Source organism: Odontomachus brunneus, unplaced genomic scaffold (genome assembly GCF_010583005.1).
Source record: "Odontomachus brunneus isolate Ranch 3 - 2012 unplaced genomic scaffold, Obru_v1 Obru_scaffold_009, whole genome shotgun sequence".
NCBI classification, from domain to species: Eukaryota; Metazoa; Arthropoda; class Insecta; order Hymenoptera; family Formicidae; genus Odontomachus; species Odontomachus brunneus.
The window spans coordinates 3,316,212-3,340,697 of NW_022639459.1; the positions used below are offsets into that span (position 1 = coordinate 3,316,212).

At 39.1% G+C, this 24,486-nt stretch overlaps 3 protein-coding genes across 3 annotated transcripts in view; 1 reads left to right on the forward strand and 2 right to left on the reverse strand.

Moving 5' to 3' along the window:
* The window catches only part of LOC116840381, a 12,077-nt gene extending 9,226 nt beyond the window's left edge, over positions 1-2,851 (forward strand). The window contains exons 3-6 of the mRNA XM_032807001.1: positions 125-483; positions 917-1,200; positions 1,269-1,516; positions 2,390-2,851. Of these exons, the coding sequence (XP_032662892.1) occupies positions 125-483; positions 917-1,200; positions 1,269-1,516; positions 2,390-2,422 (924 nt within the window). The 3' untranslated portion in view covers positions 2,423-2,851. The remainder of the gene's footprint in view (positions 1-124; positions 484-916; positions 1,201-1,268; positions 1,517-2,389) is intronic.
* Positions 2,852-2,861: 10 nt separating this feature from the next.
* LOC116840284 (dnaJ homolog subfamily C member 3) lies at positions 2,862-6,969 on the reverse strand. Its single transcript, XM_032806809.1, has 6 exons — positions 6,768-6,969; positions 6,573-6,683; positions 6,252-6,451; positions 5,853-6,178; positions 5,422-5,768; positions 2,862-4,401 (listed from the first exon to the last, which is right to left on the reverse strand). Exons 1-6 carry the CDS (start codon positions 6,811-6,813, stop codon positions 3,983-3,985), a joined length of 1,449 nt encoding a protein of 482 aa, XP_032662700.1. The 5' UTR covers positions 6,814-6,969; the 3' UTR covers positions 2,862-3,982.
* A 3,799-nt stretch (positions 6,970-10,768) lies between these two features.
* Positions 10,769-23,928, reverse strand: LOC116854155 (ATP-dependent RNA helicase bel). Its single transcript, XM_032835801.1, has 8 exons — positions 23,483-23,928; positions 22,756-22,837; positions 21,331-21,866; positions 20,758-21,230; positions 20,160-20,464; positions 19,749-20,048; positions 19,336-19,644; positions 10,769-19,153 (listed from the first exon to the last, which is right to left on the reverse strand). Exons 1-8 carry the CDS (start codon positions 23,525-23,527, stop codon positions 19,047-19,049), a joined length of 2,157 nt encoding a protein of 718 aa, XP_032691692.1. The 5' UTR covers positions 23,528-23,928; the 3' UTR covers positions 10,769-19,046.
* Positions 23,929-24,486: the final 558 nt, after the last annotated feature.

Below are 24,486 nucleotides of genomic sequence, written 5' to 3' on the forward strand. Positions count from 1 at the left end.
TCTCTCTCTCTCTCTCTCTCTCTCTCTCTCTCTCTCTCTCTCTCCATTGTACAATGCTATTATTGCTATTTATTACTGCTATTTATTGTACAATGATAAGTGACAGATACAATTTATTACACAGTGGTTACGCATAGATGAAAACGAGACATCTGTCGAACACCTATCGGCCGGGAGCACATCTTCAAAGAGAGAAGGCTCAGAAAATATCGGGGTGCAAAGTATGCAGATGGATGTACCGCCAATTGATTCTTTCACGCCGCTGGAGGCCGCTGCTATTTCGTGCGTGTTGCAAGAATTTCTTGAGCAACTCGCCACGTTCGGCTTCGTGATACCGGCCGACGTCGATCCGCGCTGGGACGACACGTTCAAGACGATCGACGAGACGTACGGGGTACCCGACGAGCCTAGAACGATCTTTAGAGAAGACATGGACTTGTTACCGCTGATACCTACCGCGAGTGAAAAAATGCAGAGAGACAGGTGCATTTGCAGAAACACGATTTGCAATTTGTTAATATTTCAAATATATGTGTAAACTAAGTAAGTAAAAAGATATGGTTCAAAAAATATAGTTCACATATAAACTAAGTAAAAAAATATGTAAAAAGTGAAGATAATCTTGTTTTTTTTACGGAAACAAAACGTTTTCGAAATTTTTATTATCAAATTTTATTGCTGTTTAAACACTGATTAATTGCACTTGTAACTTTTTCTGCTTAATCACTGTAACTGGTAAGGAAACAGTGAATACTGTTACGATGAACACTCTGTATAAAACGGTCTGCAATTTGTTAATATTCCAATTATATTCCAAGCGTATTCCGTGCGAATATTACATGCAATCTCTTTTTAGCACTGATATTGCGAACATTTATAATGGTATGTGCGAATATTTTTCGCGAGATCCGTCTAGGAACTATTTGCAGAAGGTTCTCAAAAGAATCTTTCGTGACGTGAGGTACAGCCGAAGATTCGACACTCTGCAAGAGGAAATTAATAATATCGCGAAGAAGCAAGAAGACGAGCATAATCTCGAGGTGAACGCGCAAATATGGCGTAGCCAAGCCGAGCAACTTCGGGAGTTGTTGGAGTCCGATAAAAAGGCGAACGAAGAAGACAGAAAGGAGACCACAAATCTCGCTCAGGAAAGCGACGCGCAGGTCGATCATGCGATATTCTTGAACAGCGCAAAACTAAGTAAGTGGGGATACCAGATAATCGCGGCGATAATCTCTCGATGTCCTAAGACGCGGTATTACACCCAGGTTACGCGGAAAGATGGGCAAAGGCTAGATTAGAACAACAGGATCTCAAACTGAAGCTGCAAAAGACGGATATACTGAACAAGCTGAGCAACTACACGAAGAAATATAGCGCCGAAGAAATTGTCTCGGCGGAGATAACCGCTTACTTAGAAGCAGATATAAAGGATAAAGAAGAGCAAGTAATCGAGTGGACGAAAAGATACAACGAGGAAATCGTGTTACGACAGCAGGAGATAGATAAGCTGAAGGTACACTCGAATATCGATGACGAATGACTTGAGAAGAAAAGAAACGTAATGTTCGTATCTTCAGTTTTTAGTTACAGAAGTCTTGAAATGTTCTCTTTTCGTCAGAATTTTCATATTTTAAAAATGAAATGAAAAATGAATTGAAGAGTTAAAATTAGTCTAGATAAAAAAAATTAAACTTTAAGGCTCCTGAGGAGTCGCATCATGCATCTCATTTTAATGACGTCAGAAGCGAGAAAACGCATGCTAAAAATTCCTGCAAAATACGTCGAGATAAACAGATATATCCACAAAACGACATTTGCGATCGATTAAGTACACTTCTAAAATACTCCGTACACTTTCCTTTTGTTCTAACAATCAACAGATAATTATAAAATAAATGTGATGTGCAATCGTCTTTTCTAACCTAATTTCTTCATTATCTTGTCATATTAATTTTCCGATTATCTATTGATTTTTAAAATAAAAGGAAAGTGTATGGAATATTTTAGAGGTGTATTTAATCGATTGCAAATGTCGTTTTGTGAATATATCTATTTATCTCGACGTATTTTGCAAGAATTTTTAGCATGCGTTTTCTCGCTTCTGACGTCGTTAAAAAGAGATGGATGATGCAACTACCCAGGAGCCTTAAGAGGATACCTTGTTTAAAATAATGGGTTTAATTTGAAGGCTGCTAGTAACTTCTAGAAATTGAAGAAATAGACATGCATATTGGCTTTGTTACTCTTAGTTGAACTGTCTACAAAAAAAAATTTAATACAAAAAAAATTTGATCCTACATATCTTATTTACGTTCCAATGCAACCCTACAGTATAGATAAGAGCAAACTTATTTCGTCCCAAGATTCAAACATGTATTTCCATCAGGATACTTCAGAAATCTATTTTTATCCGCGGTAGATAGAAATAGAAAAACAGAAATTTGACATAGAAGAAATGCGCGCTTTGAGAGACAAACGACAAGAATTTATCGATGAGTGCATCGCTGAAGAGAAGAGAATTCAGGAAGAGACGAGGTATCAAGAGAAGCTGAATAAAGCCGCGACTATTATTCAGACAATATGGAGAAGTTACATGGCACGGCATAAATTAGGGAAATACAAGGATTTAAAAAAACATATGAAGATTGGTAAAAAATCGAAAAAACCAAAAAAAGCGGCCGATAAGAAGAAAAGATGAGAAGTATGCTCGACTCTAGAAAGTTCGAAGAAAAAAGGCCTTGATGCCTGAGCAAATGAGAGATTTGATATTTTGATATATTTATAACTCGCATTTCGTTGAAGAAAGATTCCGCCTTTTATACACACTATCATATATACATATATAATGCCTCCGAGAGTTGTGTCTGTATAAATTATTCAAATATATATTTTTTAAACAAATATCAGAGAGATACAATATTTACAGATGAAGTTCCGACTCACATTCATGCAAACACGACAAGCGCACAGCATTGTTCTACATGTGAACATTACCGAGTATGAATACCCTTCGCGGAGTAATAACGAGATATAAATATTTACTGAATATAGTCGTATTCGTACTCGGTAAGCGCGTCATCACCGAGAAATGGCTCTCACGTTTATTCTATCTAATTGTCGCACGTTTTTAAGCTAAAACGAGTGAGTAGCCGCTGAAGCGAATCAGTGGCAGTATGATGATCGACTGTACATTCTTCGTTTGCACGGCGACATCTAGTACAACGATCACAATTGCGCGTATCACTAGCGTGTACAGATCGATAGTGTGCGGCGATTGAACAATTGCACGTAACAAACGCTCACGCGAATCCAAGTAGATCATCTTCATTGTATTCAGTCTGTATGCATGTACTAAATAACTGTATCATGATTCTTGCAGTACAGAAACTACCGGACGATTAAATTCTACATTGCGTCTTATTGAATCTTTCGGTATGCAACACGCCATTTCGAAATAAAAACGCTTGTACGGCAGCGTCGCGTACATGCGTTTCGAAGAGATATCCTCTAAAGGATCCTAAATTCTTCCTAAAAAAAGTTCATGATTTAATTTGATAGTCTCATCTCGCTCTATTTTGTATATCTTTATATATATAAATTTAATAGTCGCTCAAGACGATTGAATTAGGTAACGCGTTTATATTTCCTCGGCCATTGGGAGGCACATTTCTTGTCGAGTAAGCGTTGGTCATCAGAAATCGTTTCCCACTCCGTGATGCTGCCATACCGAAAAGGTCGAACGCGTTAAACGAGACGACACACGTCTGATATTACGAGATGGCCTGGCCGAGATAGTCTGTGCATACTAATCCATCGGTGTCACATATTACGATCTCCCGAGTCCGTTTAAACGTGTTAAACACACGCGATCTTCACCCACGAGGTAGTGAAATGAAATTCGGGCTAGAACGTCGCTTCCCATGTGATGGAGATAAAATTCGAGAGTAGTAATTGCTCTATTACAAGGATCGCGATGTGTTTAATTGAAGTGAAATTTAAACTGGAAGGGAGAACCGTGGAAGTGATGAAACTCTTGGAAGGGATTGAAGCCTTGTTGATGCCGGCCCGACTCGGGATCCAAAGGATCCTCGCCCTGATCAAATTTCGCCCTCTTCTCATCGTCCGTGAGGACCTCTTTGGCAGCGGCGATGTCGATGAACTTCTTTTGAGCGCGTTTCTTCTCGTCTCCCTCTTGGAAATTATCGGGGTGCCACTTCTGCGCCGCTTTTCTGTACGCCTTAATGATATCCCGCTTCTTCGCAGTTCTCGGCACACCCAAGATCTTGTAATAGTCCCGCGACTCCGACAACTTCTGACGTTGTTGCGCTTTTTGCAGCCCTTGCTTCGCCCGTTGGAAGTTCGGATCTATTTCCAACGCTTCCTTGAAATCCCTGATGGCTGTTGCAAAAAACATTTATCATTGAACAACAAAGAATATTTAATTTGATCATATCTCTTATATATTATTACAAATTAGTTAAAAATATCTAACTTAAACTTTTAAAATATTTAGATTGACTATCACTATTTAATATACAGTTGTTTCTAATATTATATATATGCTAAATATAAGTACTATTTTAGATCAATACATTTGGATACATATTGTACAGTTAGCTGATTAAAAATTGCAACACTTCCTCGATGAGCTTTATAACGCATCTCATATCAGATAAGAGAATTTATTTTTTCAGGAGATACATTTTCCTATTAGATACAAAATGCGTTGCAAAATCTATTGAGAGAAAGTGTTGCAGTCATTGATATAAGAATATCCAGATGGGGCATTCTACAAATGGGAAGTCTAATTAATGGAAAGAAAAAAGTTACGGTAAGTTCGCGTATTTTTACTTGACTTTTTCAGATACATTCGACTTTATACCAGCTTGCTTTAAAACCATGATATTGGCTACAAAAACTGTTTTAAAAAACTGTTGTAAAATTTGTGAATCCGCCTGAGATACATACTCTTAGATACAACCAAGACTAAGAGCATACATTAATCAGCTTCATGAATTTCACAAACAACAAACAGCTTTCTCTGCTGAATCACAGTTATTTATAACCAATTGAAATAACATTTCTGAAAGGATTCGCTACGTTTAATTTATTGTAAGTTGTCAATATGTTGTAAGATATACATAAGTAAAATAAGTACGTGTGCAAGCCAAAGTCACGAGTCAAGCCGAATAACCCAAAGTATTATAACTTTCCTTTCATAAATTGATATATTACCTAAATTAACAGTACATGCTCTAACCAGATATTCTCATTCTGATGCTTGCGATACTTTTAATCAGGCGACTGTATTAGCTTAATATAATTTTTTGTTTAATAAGTTTCTCTCTATAATATACCGCGTCTTGAGCGGCGCTCAAATGGCAAACAATCATTCGAAACAAATCATTCAAAAATTACCATCGTCGAACAATTCCGCAGCGAGATACGCCTCTGCGCTGTCGCAGATGACGCCCGGTTCCTTCCTGATCTTCAATGCCTCTTGACAATTGTTAATCGCGTTTGTGGTCTCGGAGATGCCAGTGTAACACTTGCAGAGAAGATGGAAAGCTGTGAACCGCACATTTTGCTCTTCTGGCTCCTGCGTCAACACATGACGAGCCGATTCGACACATACGTCGTAATCCTTCGTATCCTCTGACGCTTTCTCTGCATCCTGTAGCAACTTGCTGATTTTTCTAATCTTTTTGTAGAATGGGAAACATTCCTTATGGTCTGGGTCGAGCTTCAAGCATTCTCGAATTTCCCTAAACATGCATTACCAAGTTAATGTCATGTTAAACACTAACATCAATGATAAATGACTGCTAAATCCTTTGCTTCTTACTTACTTCAATGCTTCCTCAACTTGCCCAAGACGATATAACCATAATGAAAGCTTATAAAACCCTTCTGTATTGTCAGATAATAATTTGGTAGTTGAACGTATATCAGATATAGCACTCATATAATCTCCAAGAGCCAAGTAGCTCTCAGCCCTACGTTCTCTAAGATGAGATGACCATGGACATACTTCAATGAGTCGTGTGATATGGTGCACAGCTGCTGTATGATCACCATTGTGCACCAACACGTCGATATATTTAATATCTTCCCTAGCTGGATATAGCTTATCTAAGGCATTCAAGGCATCTCTATTATTTGGTTCTACAGATAGCTGCAATGAAACAAGAAACATGAGCACGAGTTATCATATATGCAAAAATAATGTAAATCCAAAGATAACACACCACATCCATAAAGTTGGCTTCAGCCTCATTGAAGTTGGCTTGCTTAAGTAAAATGTTACCACGCTGCAGTCTTGCTGGTATAAAGCCTGCATTCAATTCCAGAACCTTGTCAAGGTCATTGAGAGCAAATTTGGCTTTACCTAGAGCTAAGTAAACTGTTCCTCTCTTGTAGTGTGTCAAGTAATTGGTTGGATCGCCATCTAAAAGAAATTTATTTTGATACATTTATCCGCGCTGGTCCCGGGGCGATAATGATCTGTTAAACATATACTTCAAGACATTTCAAAACCGGTCTCGCACCACATTATGATTCGGACTTACCGACAGCTGCATGATAATGTGACAGTGCATCTTGTAACTGGCCCTTTGCCAAGAACTCCCTGCCGAGCTCTAAATGCCTATTGATCTCCAATTGAGAAACACTTCCTACGACTGAAAAGCAACTTCGTTATTAATCGTGCGTGGGCAGGTGTCGTGCTGATTTATTTAAACGCGAGAAAGGTTAGGACCACGTACCGTCTAAAGTGATATATAACAGAGCTGCTAACAGGAGAACGTACATGACTGAAAAGAAACCGATCCACCGAGCGCAACGAACAACGTTATAAATAAGAAAATCGACACGATCGCGCACCGAGAAACCAACACCTATCCGGCCGATAACACAAAACCGTTCAGCCACGCCGCCATTGCGATCGTGGTCTCACGCGATTGGTAATACGAAAAGCCATGCCTTCCCCACTACTATGATTCAAATTTGATAGAAACCCAATAAGCATCGAGGAACAGCACAGAACAGCAATATTACCAGAGAGAAACCTGAGGGTGGAGTCCCATGGCACATATTTTCGCGTAACGCGTAACCAATCACATCTTTCTATTCTTCTAGAAGTTCCAACAGAAATACTAAACGTCGCAATTTATTGGTTACGCGGTACGCGGAAAATATATGTCATGGGACTTCAGCCTGAGAGCCACCAGCTTGATTTGGCTGCGTTCAGATTTCCCACCCGGGTATATTTTATTACTAGGTTGCATTCCAAAACGTTCTTTTTGAGGAAAATTTTACTCAATACCTACAGTTTACGTTACATAAACTATAGAGTTTCGAGTAAAATTTCCTCAAAAAGGATGTTTTGGAACGCAAGAAGTGTTATAGTATATATAACATATACTATAGTGTTTCTAGTAATAGAGTGCACCCGGATGAGGAATTTGAACGCACCCTTTAATGGCCAGAGCTAGGCGCATTTTCGAAGTGCCATCTAACAAAGTGCGCCTTTACTACGTTCGTTAGGCACATTTTCGCGATGGTAACGAAATATGGTTCGTGCCCGTTAACTTCCATACAACGATAGTAAGTTAGAAAAGGACAGACATCCAATCGCTCTATTCTTGTCTCACAACTGATGAGCGGACATAGACACGAAGCGAGTTAGCGGCAAACTTCCCAAGTAGAACAGGTTGCCTATTGGTTAACGTTCTTGAAGTTAACTTTTGGAACGTATATATAAGATAACAAGTTAATGTCAATAATTCGTTTCCATTAATATGACATCGATTAAACAACAGTTTACAGTTGGTTAATATCTAGTTCATTTACGCATCTTACAGCTATCATTTAGTATATATTTCATTTGTATCCATATACCAACTTGATACTTTTATATCTAAATGATATCTTTGGATATTAAAAGTTATCTTTCGGGCGGACATTAGATAACCTTTTCAGTAAATAGAAACTTAACTTTTTTACCGAAAATAAAGTTATCCTGACCTAATATAGTAAAATGGAATACTTTAAGATAACGTTGTTCTACTTAGGTTATCACAAAGCTAGATCGTCTCTCATCAGTCTCGTCTTTCTCGCGCTGTGTTCTGCGAAATTTTGTAAGGAAATAGGATTTGAAAACTGGACAATATGAAACAATAAATAAATATACAAATTTACAAACATGCCGCTCATATTTTTTGCTTATTTCTCGGCAGCCACAAAGATATCGATGTATAACAAATTGTTTTCTTTGAATCACATCGATATCTTTTGTGGCTGTCGAGAAATAAGCAAAAAATATGAGCGACATATTTAAACTTGTATATTTATTGTTTCAGATTGTCCAGTTTTCAAATCTTATTTTCTTGCAAAATTTCGCAGAACGCACCGCGAGAAAGATGACTGATGAGAGATGATATAAGATACGGTCCAGCGGGCGCTGCAAATGCTTTGTAGCGTTTTTACTTCTTTCTCTTTCTTCATTCGAATCCGAGTAATAGAACAAGAGGGAGAAACGCTGCGCAGCATTTGTAGCGGTTGTTGGACCGCACCCTTAGTTTTGCGATAATATCGCCGCTAACTCGCTTCGTGTCTACGTTGCGCGGTCCGCTCATCAGTGATAAGACAAGAATAGAGCGATTAGAGATGGGACATCGAACAGAAATAATAATAATAATATTATAAGCTATAATCGGTATCGGTATAGCCCATCTCTACTGTATGTATCGAAAAGAAATAATCGATTATAGTTATAATCGGTATCAGTATCGCCCATCTCTAAAAGCGATTGGACGTTTGTCCTTTTCTAATTTACTATCGTTATACGAAAGTACAACGGGCGCGAACCAGGTGCATTTTACCGTTACCACCGCGAAAATGCGCCGAACGTAGTAAAGGCATACTTTGTTAGATGGCGTCTTGAAAATGCGCCTAGCTCTGGCCATTGAAATCAGGCTGGTGCCGCTCTCATGCTTCTCTCTGCCACTTCAACTTCAACTTCAATATTTGGCTCCAGGCCTCTCTAAGAATTATGTCCTAACGCCATTATTCCAATTTATGATATATTTCGAGAGTAAAGTCTTGGAAAATTCCAAGACATGTTCCAAAAAATCACAAGGTCTAAACTTGTTTGAACATTTTTTCTCTGTACCACAAATCAGGCGCGTCGTTACTTCAATAATCGATAGCGGTCACAACTCAATAAGCTCACATCGATCATAGATCGATTATGTAAAAATAACCGTTCGAATCTCGCTTGCATATGCATTTCACACGATACATCAGTATATTACGCATATCATATAACAAAATTATGTATCCATAATTGTGTATATAATATTACACTAAATATATATAGTTATAGTTTGATTTAAAGAATTATTAATAAATATGTATCGAAAACGTATATACATTTATCAGTTTTCATGCTAAAAGCATATATCCAGGTAGAACACAAAATCATTTTGATGTCAAGATGATATCATTTTAACATCAATGGCTGCGTTTAGCAGAGAAAGCTGCTTTGCAACTGTTGTAAAATTCGTGAATCTGATTGGGGTATGCTCTTAATTTTGATTGAATGCAAGAGCATGTACCAATGAGATTTACGAATTTTACAATAGTTGCAAAGCAGCTTACTCTGTTGAACGTAGTCATTGTTATGAAATTGTCATGAAAATGATATCGTTTGATATCAAAATGACATCACTTTTATATCATTTGACGTCACTTTTACTTTTATATGACTTTGTGTTCTACCTAGGTATAGAAAAATCATGGTCCTCATATATGGAGAATTTCATAGTAAAAATTACTATAAATTTTGTAACGGAAAAATAGATCACACGTGCGCGACATTTTCTGCGCTAATTGACTTCATTCCGTGTGAGCTACTTGTGTAGTTTAGAAATTAAAATATGCTATTAAAAAATTTGCTATATTTCTAGAGAGATTTACTATGTTTCTTAGCAAGATAGATTTTGACAATCTTTGCTTGTGTGTGTGCACACCCTGCTAGAAACATAGTAAAATTAAAGGAAATTCTTATAAAAAAAAACTATATTCTATCCATATATGCAACAAAATTAAATTCCTCCATCTCCATATAGTCATAAAAAAAGAAGAAATTATGGCCGAAAAAAATGTGCGATAATAAAAACATTAGAAAAGAAAATAAATCTACTAATACAAATTATTAACGATTATTAAAGATCAGTTAAAATAGAGAATTATTAAAGATCAATTAAATAGAGAATACTGATGCATCGTCGTCGGTCGTTTGTTTTTTTGGAAAACGGACAAGGGATTTCAGGTTTTCGCATCTAGACCGACCAATCGATCTTGCAAAAAAGGATCTTATCCTTCACTGTTTTCTTATACTTTACAGATATAAATATTGTAAATTTATATCACTCTCTCGCGTATCTTAGGTTATAGATTCAGGAAAATATTTTGAAAAACAACTCATTACCATTGCTGTTATTCAAGAATAATCGTTATAATTTTACTTCTGTCCATTTCATGTAAATATATTATACGTGCCCAAAAAACAACGATTATATTCGTTACCGTTACTCCAAAAATATAACTGCGTTACCGTCGTTATAAAACAAAAAGAGCTGCATTATTACAAAGTTGTTACTGAAAAAAGCAATTCGTAACGGTAATGGTGTTGCAAGGAATGGGTTACTTCCCTGCTTGGGTTCCAGCATGCGTGTCTCAATAGAAATAACAAGAGCAAATCTTATGTGTGATTCTTTTGTAATCTTTATTATATTCATTTTTGTAGAAGTCTCCTGTCACTTCTTTCTCTTCGCATAATACTATAAACGGAAAAATTCACCGAATGAAAGAACATTGAATTAATACGTGCTGATCCATCGTCCCGTATGAGGTATTTTTTTTTTTTTTGTAACAATATTGACATTCTACATCATTCTTCACGGAGCATACGTTAAGATCTACGCATGCAAGAAGTACGTGTACACGCGCTTCGCGACGCGCACAATAACTTATTGCTAATGATAACGATAAGTGTACGACGCATTGATGAACTTCCTTTCTTGTTTGATCAATTTCTCGCTGTCACCTGTTCATTTCCATTTGTGTGAAACACTTTCTCTCTCCTTACTAATTTGTTCAATATACACAGGATGTCTGCGGATCTGTATGCATCTGTTTAAAACAATCGTACGAAGATAGAGACACAAGACAACATAACGAAACTTCTTCGTCACTCTTTACGTAGAGTGCAAGCGAATGAAAAATCTTCCTCTTCATTTTCCAGAATCATTCATTGTTTCGGGTTCCAGAGTCATTCATTGTTTCGGGTTCTTTAAGTGTAATCATATATTCACACAAATAAATTCCAACAGTCATTCCGCGCAAAAATATGAAGATAAGGTCTCCACACACGCAAAACCACACAAAACGCATTTTATTAAATATTAAATACTAAAATCATTCAGTAAGTACAAATGATAATATTTGTACTTCATATAACTATATTTTTAAACAAAATCGAATTCATCCATACCCCCCATAAAGTATGCGCATATATTATATAAATTTTATAGTAGCACTTCCGAATATAATAGGCATTTTTTCATTGTAAGTTTCGTAATATATTTCATAATATAATTCGTATTTACATTACTTAACCTAACCATACTTCATAACTATATACCATACTTTTTATTTATATGTTTTTCTTGCAATACTCTCTAAATTTCTTGAAGTGGAATCGCGCTTAAAACGAGTGGAAAACAGTAGTACTTTCACTCGAAGCGATAATATATACTGCCGCTCGAAATCGCAGGAATGAATGTTCTCATTCAAGCTTGGAGCTGACTCCATATGAGCGAATGTTTCCATCAATTAGAGTGAATATCGTTGTGACGATGTGGTACATATACCATAGTCCGTATTCTTCAAATAGTTGCTTACAATAGTTGCTTAGTATGTTTCACTGCGCAGCTATTTTATGATACGATTATATTATTGTGCGCGATAAAACTTACGTATACGCAACTATTTCAAGAATATGATGCACTTTTTGGTTTCAAGTGATAATATTTACTCGATGACTTAGAGTAAAGAATTTCTTCAACATATAAATGAAAAATCACTCAAATTCAAGTCATTCGGCGTCACTCTATTTTTAAGTAAAATTTTATCCCAAGAAATTCAGAGAGTACACATTCGTTTTTCCAAGCAATCCAATTTTTAATCACCTCATCCTCATATTTTTATCAGCAGAATGAGTGAAATGACTGAACCCAAATAACACGTTTTTGTTTAAACAACTCACGAAACACGTCCGCGTTATTTTGAAAAGGTAACCCAGTAAACATGCATGTCTAAAATATGTCGAAAAGATATCTAAAAGACGTCTTATGCAACAAAATGTTGCATAAAACATCTTTTAGATATCTTTTCGACATCTTTTAGACATGCATGTTTACTGGGAAGAATGCGATTTTTCCTTCAATACCATCAGATCCTACGTAAGAAATGATAAAGTGAAGTTCCGTTACATCTCCCCTTGCATCTTACGCCGTCCGACGATCACTTCGCGACATATGAATTCGCAGACATCCTCCATACAACAGCCGTACAATGTACAATAGTTCCCCGGAACATTCGTTGATATCTTTGTTCGCATTATTCGGTTACGCCTACTTTAGCGCGTAACTGTGCAAGTTACTAATAAAAGACCGACAGAATGGTACGTTCACCGTTCCGTTAAAACTCTCTCTTTCTCTCCCTCTTCCTTTCTCTCTCTCTTTCTTTCTCTATCGCTTGAAAGATACTTTCGCTCGCTGTGGAGTGAAGTAAACGTATAACGGTCTCATTACGAGATTACAAGTAAAAATAACATGCCCAGGAACATCGCACGCGACGAATCTCTCTCTCGCTTGTCGTGCACGTGCATTCGTGGATAGAAAAGTTGTCTGTAATTTTTGGGATGAGTTTGTGAACTCGTTCGCGTCTTGTCGAATGGGAGAAACCTTTGAGAAATCTCTCTTGAAAAACAAATTGAGGACAAGACAGTGAGTTGACAAATTCACCTGAAAAAAATCAGAATCTTTTCGTTCGCGATTCTACACACGCAGGTGGAAAATGTTGCGAGAGTTCGCGATTCAAACATTCGAATTCGCTCTGCTGAACTCTATACTCTCTCTTCCTCTCTCCCTCTGCCTTTCTCATCGTATATCTACGATGATACACGTACGACGGTCCTCGGCGAAATTAAAATATTCGGAACAAGTTAAGAAGACATTTCTTTTGCCATCCCACCACTCTCATTCGTTTGCTCATGTGGGTGTATGTATGTATATAATGTGTGTATGCGTTGGTGTGTGTATTCTTTTGAGAACGCGCGCGCGCGCCGTCTCCGCGTACGGTCTTCCCGAGTTTCCTTTTTGGGATTTCTTTTGTTTCTCTTCGTCGTCTTTCTGGAGGCTCAAATCTCGGGAAAAGGAGGAACACCGCACCGTCAGGCACGCGCACCCGATCTTGCCGCGGAATCCTCCTCGACGAGGACACCATCTCGTCGGAGATTGTCCGTCATCTCTCCGAGACGCGCGCGTAGAATGAAAATTAATAAAAAATACAAAACCTAACATTCGCACGCGAATAAATTCTCGCTCTCTTTTTCGCTTTCGCTCGCTCGCTCACTCTCTCTCTCCCTCTCTCTCTCTCTCTCTCTCCCTCTCTTTCGCTCTCTTTCTCTCGCCGCGACTTATCGACGCAGTTTTATTAGATTACGCGCAGCATATCGCGTTACATAAATACGGCTTATAATGTGTAATGTGTTTTTCGCGGAATCACGCAATTTTTGTTTTCCCCTCAGTAATGATTGCAGTCACAGTTCTTCTTCTATTTTTTTTCTCGGCTTTTTTAAACGCCTATTCATCATGATTGATACTCGTATTATCTCCTCTTTCGTTTTACTTATTTTCGTTTTCTTCTTCTTTTTTCTGTTGCTTTTCATCGTATTCTTTAAATTAATCTTTCGTCTGATCGTTCCGTTCTTTTTTAAATATATCCGTAAAAGTGTTTCCTCAAGGCTGCTCGTCCGATATACTTCAGAGGACTAAACATGACACGAAAAGTACACGTACGATACATAATATATTTATATTGTTCCTTCCGAAACACAGTAACGTAGAAAATAAATACTAAATCGATCAATAAATAGTAATGATTTATTATATCGTTCGCTATTTCTTCTAAATACGCTAACACACTATAAATCATATCGTATTTTTAATTTATACATATGTCGGTTATCACACGGTGGACATCCGACTATCTCAGCAGGAACACACGTTCGACAATTCTCAAGTCCATGAATGACATTACGTCCTGAAATATTTATAACTCAATAATGAAGCGAAAATTCTACCGATCAGCGCATGCGATCGCCAATGCATTATATTCCACTTTAAAAGGTTCCTAAGTACTCGCCGGCCATATTGAATCGTGATGTCACACGCTGAGAGTTCTTGCGTACCAAGCAAAAAGATATTTGAGTGAAAGGACACTTCAGATCGTTTGAGCATACTTGTAAGATGTTCTTGAGACCATTATTTTCACTTGACAGCTAATAAATTGCCGTTACATCATTAATACGACGAAAAGATAAGGTTGCATGTCGCATGTTAATTTTACGATTATTTATTGGCTGTTGAGGAAAAAGAATACACTGATAAAAAAATACTTGAGAATTTATTTGTGTGGGATACAAAGTTTATTCACGGAAATAAACTTTATTTCACAGAAATCTTATAACTCGTAAATAAATTTTCAAGTACTTTATTCTCAGTGTATGCTTAGGTGTATGTTCTTTCATACAAATATATTATCATTTGAAAAAACCACACAAATATTTTGGGCATCATTTTCATGCTTCTAACGTCATCAGTCAACAGTTGCGCGGCGAGATACCACGGATCTTAAATCGAAGATAAACGAAAAAGAGCGAGGAACACTCGATAGTACGGAAATGACATCAAGTGTAATCACGCTGCATCAAATACTCTCTGTCCACCATGTTGAATGTAAACAAAAAGTATCGTATATTCCGAAATGCATAGGACTGATTAAAACGCGTAACGCGCGGCGCATCACGAATGCTTACGCATCGGTGGTGCGGTTGGACTTCGATCGTAAAGTTGCCAGAACTGAGCTCACATTAAACTCTAATCTTTTTCGATCTGTCTCCGCTCGATAACAAATAATTGCAAATCATTCTTGTAGAATCTAGACTAGTTTTTATCGAAAACTCATTGTATCGTTTTTCGTGATATCACTTATAATAGCGAAGCTATGAATCATCCGAGTCCAACGACCACCGGGTGCCTATCTCCTCTCCTGTCACATTTTATAAAATAAAGTAATAAAGTAAAAATAGAAAAGACGTCATGCAAAAGCTTGCGTATGTGATACCAGTCTCTGAACCGATGGAAATTCTCTTGCGAAATGATACATGTGTGTACACATCAGTACGGCGAAACCTGTGCTCGTTGGCAGACCGGAAGTCCCAACCGATGGTTGCCGTAGGGTCTCATCCAACACGACATGACACAGTGACAGGACACGGCACGGCACGGCACAACACGGTGACACGACACGGCACGGCACGGCACGTCGAGTCGAGTCGATGTATCACTGTCCACGAAAGATTCTCTCCGTAATGTTCTTGGCAGGGCCTCCGAGAGCTGACAGATAGCCTCGATGACGAATCGTATGAAAATTTGCAAACACTCGCATCATGGTCGGAAGCCAACGATATTTATCCGTTAAACACACTACCCCTTGAATGTTCTAGATGAAATAATTATCGTCCCTCTTAAGAAGAGGCATTCACACACCTTGGTCCACGGTCACACGGCATACGATTCACGCACGCGATTGCACTATATAAATCTAGGTAATATAACAGGTATAAGTATGACATGTCTAAAAATCCTGTTAGTTGTGACGCAAATCGAATTTGTACTTTTTCATTTCGCGTAGATTACAGATAAGAATCCGACGTTTGCACGAAACGATATCGACATCTTATAAAGCCCTACCAACATCATCGTAATCATCTTTTTTTTTTGTCATCAACCAGTAATGACTCGCGAGCTCGCGTCACGCTCTCTCTCTCTCTCTCTCTCTCTCTCTCTCTCTCTCACACCTACATCATTAATGCGCATTTATTTTAAGCAGAAACAATGCCCTAGAAAAGTCCCATGGGACCGCAAGAGCTAGCGTTCAGCCCTCCCCGATCGGACAACAGCCACGTTGTCTTGATGTGTTTACTGTTTAACGACTTAATATTCTGTTCTCGGCTCAAACAACTGAGCTCTAGTACCTTCCCGACATTCAATACCGATTAATTAATACATTTAACCATTTGTTACTCCATTAATTGTTCATTTATCAATTCGCGTGGAAATTGAATGTCACAAGATCGTTCGATATCACAGTCGTTTTTCACAATTATTTTAGTGTTTATGTATTTATATATAGCGTATCATACTGATAAATACAGCTATAAAATAATATGAGTGCGCCCCGTATGTCTTTCAAAGGGGCTTCTGTTGCTTTCTTTTTACTTTTCCCTTTTTTTCCTTTTCGTATGAACTTGAGCCCGCTATCGTGCAAAAGCATCTCTTCTCTGCTCTTTGCTTTGATAACCTCTCTGTAACTGCAACCTTATTTTCAAACTCGTCAACTCGGTATAATTTGTCTTTCATGAGCACTCGCATTCGCACATTCAGTACTGTAGACTGAGACAGGCATTTCTTTTTGTTTTCCTTCTTATAAAGCGTCGTACCGATTTCGCAGGGCAACGTCTTCGTTACGTTTAGAAATGCTACCCGAAGCATGATTCTATATGGTATCAACGTAGTTCTGCCACAGAACTATTCAAAAATTCAGGTACATAAAATATACATATATACCTGCTTCCCACTAACGTATTTTAGCCGTTTTTCGCTCGTACAGCAGAATCTCCACCTCAGAACTTACACGATCAATGGAAATTTCGTATATTTTTGGCCGTGAAATTTAATTTCCGTTAGGAATCAATATTTAGGATTTAGATATTGCGAAGCTCTTGAGTACATAACACTTTAAACTTATTCTGGACACTTAAACGAGAAAATAGAACAATTCAAAATTTACACGTGATTCTCTAATAAACTTATCTTTACATAAGAACTTTACATAAGAAATACACAAATTTTCATTGTAATAGGAATTAGAAAATTAAGAGTGTGATCACAACGAATATAGAGGTTCTACTGTACCTAGCTAGTTATAAAAATAACCCGGCTGCCGGCTGTAAACTGCGCAAACATCGTCTTGAAACTTTTTTAAATTAGAAATGGTAGAGTGTGTACGTGTTTGTGTGTATATATAAGACTATAACGGAAATGTTACAAGATTTCTAAAGGTATGCTAAGACGTAGCCTGTATTGCCATTTTTCCCTCTTTCTTTCTTTCTTTCCCTCAATACCGTTTTTCGATCCCCGAAAAATTCACGTGGCTTATTTCAGGAAGCCGTGATATTTGCCGGCGCAACGTCGTCTGTTTCTGGGGACGGCAAAACAACAAAGTACCATTCGTCGCTAAACTACGTACTAGTAAATTATACAGACAAAAAAAATAAAGTTTGTCGTCATGTGAACTACGGCAACGGTGGTTTGGCGTATCCTAGGCGTTTGAAATGAACGTACACGTATGTCTATAACCCAAAGGAATTATACCATCCATTCAACACGGAATTATACGCAAAACTTTTTACTGGCCATTGTAACAGCAAAGGCAATAAAGCGTTTGTGCATCGAAACGTTCACGATCGCTAGACGCCACGATTACCGAAGATACGCTCACCGCAACCTCTACAAAAGAAAAAAAAAAATAATAATATAAAGACTAAAGCTACTTGTAGCTGAGCGCCATAGTTTCGACAGGAGTTCTAAAAAATTTTACTAGATTTCTCCACTACTACGTGTTACATCGTTAATTTCCTTCGAACGGACATTAACGATATTTTATCAACTTCTTTCTTTTTTCCTTTTCTTTATCAACTTTGATTCGTTAGTGATTATACTACTTGTGTTCGTCAGCACGCGCGGCAACGAAATGTTGGATGGATTTCTAACTATAGTAGTAGTAGTATTAGTATTAGTAGCAATAGTGTCTGAACAAATCCCATTTACGATACTCGCATGTTTCATGGTGAGATCATTTACGTTCGAAATATTCCCCCTCGGCGACTCTCCGCCGGCGTGAATACTCAATTGCACACAGGATTTGTCAATGTCGCACGTGAACAAATGTAATATAAATGGAATTTAAACAACGTGAGTTCCTTTCCTTTTGTTTCCCATCGAAAAATCGGAGTGCACGGGCAGTCAGCGAACGTGGGTGTGTGTTTATACTGTGTGAAACTGTCTGTGTTCTACAGTGTACAGCCGGCGTCAAAATAATCAAAATTATTTTCTTGTCTCTTCTTTTCTAGATTTTTTTCAGATCTCTGTTGACCATAGGACGCTATTATATATTGTCCTGTGTTCATCCATCCTTTCTTTATATAACCACTTTTTTACGTTCCAGTGGAGAACCCGTGGAGAAGAACCCGTGAAGAACCAGCACGGAATTATTTTGACGTAAATTGAAGATAATAATAATAGTTACTGAAGCATTAAATATAATACCTCCGTTTAGGCGAGTGATTCAGTACATAAATATTGTACTAATCTAAGCTATCTAATACGTTTGATCTTCTAGAACTATAGTTATTAGCCTCACTTTACAGGAAAATAAAACCGTATAACTCATTCATAAAACGAAAAATGCTCAGTACTTCTGACGCCGGCTATACATGTAAACGCACGCAAAACATATGTGTAGTGTGTGTGTACGATGTATAATGTCGTGTTTCCCTTACATATAATTTAGTTTAGGTGTAGAGTAATAATAATAATAATGATGATAGAAATAGAGTTGGAAATAATCGCCTACTTATCCCACGCTCCCCACCAGTCTGGGCCATTGCTACTGCCGTTGTTAGTGGAATTATTGTACGATGAATTATTATAATTGCCTCCGTAATTTGAATAACCACCTGGAACAAGGAGGAAAATAAAAGTTCCATTTTTGCTCTTTCCAATAAAGTATTCGAATCATCATCATGACCGCGAATACTTTAACAAATTTCATTGCCAAATTTAGAAACAATTTTCATCATCAGTCTTCTTTTGTTTATACAAGTATTCCATTAAAATAACAGCTTTTTCATACACTTACCTCCGTAACCGCCTGGTCTAGAGGAGCTATTGTTACGAGCGGGACCGGAACTAGGTTGCTGACGATAATCTCTCGCACCGAAACCACTGAAACGTCCCTTAGTACCGCCACCGCCGCCGCCGCCGCCGCCGCCGCCGCCGCCACCGCCGCCACCGCCACCAGGACGTCGAGATCCGCCTCCGGAATATCTCGCTTCAGTATACATGTCGTCCAACCAGGGTGGAAGTTCTTGATTAGCTTCGATGAGCAGGGACACCAAATCACGTACCAGATTGTGATTCTTGTGATTGAAGAATGACGTTGCCAGACCTATTGAGGAACGAAACGCAATGTAATTTTAGTATCAATGTAATCTTACTTTGCAAATGGATAGGTGACGATGGTCGGATCCAAAGGAAGATAAAGAAACAAACCTAAATTGCCCATACGACCAGTACGACCGATACGATGGACATATTCTTCAACATCACCGGGTAAGTCGAAGTTGATGACGTGTTTAACGTGTGGTATGTCGAGACCACGCGCCGCCACAGCAGTTGCTACAAGAATTGGTGCTTTTCCGGCGCGGAAGCGGCGCAAAGCTTCCTCTCGTTCACGCTGAGTTCTATCACCATGAATGCTAGTCACCGGATACCCCATTTGAGCCAGATATTCTTCGAGCATGTCGGCTCCTTTTTTTGTTTCCACGAACACTAGAGTGAGCGACTCCGCGGCTGCACAATAAAAAATATAGATATGTTTGACATTCAATATGGCTGAATTTACATACTTTCGACATAATCAATCAGCAGTAAATCTAAGTATCTATTAGCGCTGTAACTTACTAGGATCAGTAAAGTTGCTGGCTTGCAACAAATCGAGCAAGTATGAACGCTTATCGTGCTCTTCTACCCACACAATCTTCTGCGTAATATTCTCGGAAGTGGAGCCCACGCGACCAACAGCCAAGAAAATGTAGTTACTAAGAAAATCTCTAGCCAACATCTGAATCTCCTTCGGAAAAGTAGCGGAGAACATGAGAGTCTGTCGCTCTCCAGTCGGAGGCATATTATCTTCTTGGACAATGCGTCTTATTTGTGGTTCGAAACCCATGTCCAACATACGATCTGCCTCATCGAGAACTAAATATCTGAAACATTAAGAACATATGAATGTATATATACAATCATATACTTTTGTTTAATCCCATATATATACATGCATTTCAAGATCCCATAAAAGGTCAGGTGTATACGAAGTTTTGAAACGGTTTGTACACTTTTTCGATGTAACTGAGAACGCAGTCAATGGATATCAAAAAGCTTAACTTTTTTGAATTAATAAAAAAACAAGTTCTCTCATTAGACCATCAACTGCGTTCCAAACTGCGCATTGGAAAAAAAGTATTTCAGCCGTTCTGAAACCTAAAATGTAAACACATACCGGCAATTGTGTAAGCCGATTTTGCCGCGTCCCAGCATGTCCACCAGACGTCCGGGCGTTGCAACGAGCAAGTGGCAACCGCGATCTAATTCGCGCATTTGGTCTACTATATTGGAGCCGCCATAGACGACCGCAGGACGCATACGCGACCTGTACGCGAATTTGCGTGCCTCGTCGTAAATTTGCGTGGCAAGCTCTCTCGTGGGCGCCAGTACCAGACCCAGCGGGTACTGTTTGCGTCTGCCGGAGGAGTTCGCTTGCGGTGGCGGCGGACGCGGTCCACTCTCGTAAATCTGATTTAAAATTGGCACTAAAAAGGCCGCTGTTTTACCGGACCCTGTTTGGGCGCAGGCCATTACGTCACGGCGTCCGATAATAATCGGAATCGCGTACTTCTGCACTGGCGTAGGCTTGTCATATCCTGCCAAGGCGATGCTGTTCTTTATTATCTCCGTCAGCTTAACCTCATCAAACTAAAAACAAAGAGAAGACAATGAATCACAGTTCTGCAGGCAAGAGAGATCCGCGCTAATACTGAGAGCGTTGTCCTTCGTGGATCTGCTGAATACTCACGGATGTGATGTGTGGAGGTATGTTCTCTCCTGTAGCCTCAACTGGGATATCCTCGTATTTGCTAAAATTGATCCCAGTATTTCCAGAGCCGAAAAGCTCCACCTCCAATCGTTCATCTCTGCAAGTGGGAATTGTCCAGTCGACTTCGCCTCTTCCGCCGCCTCTGCCGCCTCTATCGTCGCCCCAACGGCCGCCGCCGCCGCCGCCGCCACCTCCCATTCTGTCATTTCTGTTCTCTTGCCAACGATCGTTTCTCGGTTCTTGCCAGCGATCGTTGCCGGAACTAATCGGCCGATCGCGCTCGGAATTGGCATATCTGTAATCCCTTCCATTCTCTTGACTGCGTCTATTGCGTCCACCGAAGCTCCCAAAATTCGCGAAATCGATGTCACGGGGACTACGCGAATCCCTGTAACCACCTCTGCCCCTGTCCCTGTCCCTGTCTCGTTCACGATCACGATCGCGATCTCCGCCTCTATCTCGATCGCCGAACGGTCTCGAGTTGGAAGAGTATTGTAAATCCGACGGTGCGTTACCTAATCAAATAAATCAACTTTAAGTATATTTTTTTAAGTATATCACAATAATAAAATTATCTCATATTTCGGCATCCTTATCGTCGCTATTCTATGAACTAAGATCGAGAGTCTACTGGCCTATATACTCTCTCATCAGTCTTGGCTCTCGATCAATAATTTATAACGTTTGATACTCTGCCATTGAACAGTAAACTCCAATGAATAGATTCATAATAAAACTACTTGTCATTAATTTTCTCACTGCACAAAAAAAACTCTAAAATATAATATATATACACACAAAAAAATGTATATTGCATTTGAATGAATATTACTTCTTTCAAGTATTTCATATGTCTATATATCTATTATGAGTTCACCATAAGCATCAAATTTATTCAAGATACATTCTAAATTCAAGTTTAGCATTTCAATAAAAGATATTAAATTAAAACAAAAACTACATTTGTTTACTACATAGAATTAAACTGAGTTTTCTTTCAATAAAGTTTTACAATATCCTTGCAAAAATAATCAATTCTTTTGAATATATAACAAAAAACTAATCTTTCCTAAAATTTGTATGTATTTTAGATCATTGTCGAGAAAATATTCTTTGTTGAAGATAACCATTAGATAACCATTGAATGAAGTAATTGCTGTTTTTAGCAGTAAAATATTTTTTTGTGTGCACAATATACACAATAGTTGTGTGCATATCGAGATATGCTACAAAAACAAAATACTTTTAAGGTACTTCTAGGGTAACACAAATTATAAAACATAAAAAGAGTGAAACACATTGCCAAGTGTTTATACACGTGGATAGCAGCAAAATCATTAATTTAAATGATGCACAATTAGATGCCACATATTTGTGAGAACTTAAAGAGATTGTTATACTAACTTCCAGCTTTATGACGCAGATGCGGTGGTACGTAGCGACCCCCACTTGGCTGGCGGGAGCCCTGCAAGTCCAGACCAGCTAACTGAGGATGACAAAAAGATTCGAATTAAACATCTCGCGCATCACGAATATCACGAAACGCATAGATTCGCATAGACGAAGCTATCGTTGTCCCGAGTAACGGTGTCCCGTCTCCCGGACTGACGTCGTGAGAAATCCCCACCGTTCGCGCGCGACTCGCGGGCAATGCCGTCGCGAGAATCCAGAGTGCGTCGAGGAAGAAAAAATACTGTGCAAGAATGCGTCATGACACGAGGCATGCCGTTCCCGGAATCGCTTGCCGCCATTACAAGCGTACGTCACGAGCTGGCCGAGTGACTACCCATGATACTCGAGGGAACAGAGGGAAGAGGGGGGCGACTGTTCGATCGCGAACACGAATAAAGAAAATCCCCTCACGCTCAAGCGCATCGACGGGACTGAGTATGGACGGGCAAATCTCGCCGTGCGCGAAGGGAAAAGCGGAGGGAAACGCGACGAAACGCGAGAAGGGAAAAAAAGCAGATCGGGAAGGATGTGATGGAGGAGGGTGCGGGGGGAGAGAAGGGAGAAAGGAGTCGAAAGAATCGGCGTTCACGTTCCTCGTGAACGAATAGCCCAGAGTAGAGGACATCTCTCTTTTCCTCCCCCTTGCTCTCCTCTTTCCGCACTCGTTATATCAACTTACTTGCTGCTCTAGACCTGATCCATTCTGGTTGGCTGCATTACTCATATTACTCCGCCTCGGTGCGTAGTTTTCGTAGCTCGGTCGCTGAAGCTCTTTTAGCTCGTCCTCACACAACGCCGATCTCGAGTCGAGTTACGCGAAAAAGTTCCCAACGCGGCCACGCGCTGTCTCTCTTTTTTTTCTCTCTTCCTTTCTTCCTCTCTCTTCCCTTTACGATCTCGAAGAGTGATCAGCGATACGCGCTCGTAACTGCCTTATATCTTTTATAATGTAATGAAACTCTTATCGGTTATACGCGGAACGATAAGTCGACGGTGACTATCAGTCTTTCGCTGCACGCGATACAAAGGAATCCCGGAGACTGGCTCTGATACGAGAGCACAGAAGAGGCCCCTGCCCGCACTTTGACGTTGACGCAACAAAAATGGCCGAGAAGCGAGTTATCGCGAGCGACATGGCGGCCAATCGTTTCCGCCGGAAATCAAAGCAACGATAGAAATAATACGCGATGTCGAAAGATGAAAATAGATTTCCGCGCCTCGATGCTCGATGACCCGCATTTGAAAATTTATAATATGACGTTGTTTATCGTGTCACACTTTTGCACGAGCGAGAAAAGCAATTTTTAGCATCGCTTATTTCATTTGCACCTTCTGCACTTTATTTTCCTTAAGAGCCTTGCAGAATGCCAGGCACAGACAATAGGAATAGGGAATAGGAATTCGGATTGGTCAATTATTTCTATTCCCTGTTTCTATTGGTTAATGCCTATTTCTATTACCTGTAGCCTGGCATTGTGCAAGAGCCTTTAGGCCGCAGCGCGTATAGAGATGTGAGCAATGAGAGAATCGACCAGTTACATTGCGGTATTTTAAAATAGCTATCTTATATTCTCGACTGTGATTGGTCTTTCAAGCTCTACTGCGTAAGTCTTTTAACATGTCGTACGTGTTAAAAAGTACACACAGCTTTATAATATCGTTGAAATATCATACTTGCGTCTC

Excerpts from the sequence above, each read along its gene's own strand:
- LOC116840284 (XM_032806809.1), bottom strand. The coding sequence starts at position 6,813 with ATGTACGTTCTCCTGTTAGCAGCTCTGTTATATATCACTTTAGACG. Across the intron at positions 6,452-6,572 it reads ACATTATCATGCAGCTGTCG|ATGGCGATCCAACCAATTAC; the intron begins GTAAGTCCGAAT and ends AATTTCTTTTAG. Across the intron at positions 4,402-5,421 it reads TGCGGAATTGTTCGACGATG|CCATCAGGGATTTCAAGGAA; the intron begins GTAATTTTTGAA and ends TTTTTGCAACAG.
- LOC116854155 (XM_032835801.1), bottom strand. The coding sequence starts at position 23,527 with ATGAGTAATGCAGCCAACCAGAATGGATCAGGTCTAGAGCAGCAA. Across the intron at positions 21,867-22,755 it reads TCTGCGTCATAAAGCTGGAA|GTAACGCACCGTCGGATTTA; the intron begins GTTAGTATAACA and ends TTATTTGATTAG. Across the intron at positions 19,645-19,748 it reads TGGTCGTATGGGCAATTTAG|GTCTGGCAACGTCATTCTTC; the intron begins GTTTGTTTCTTT and ends GTTCCTCAATAG.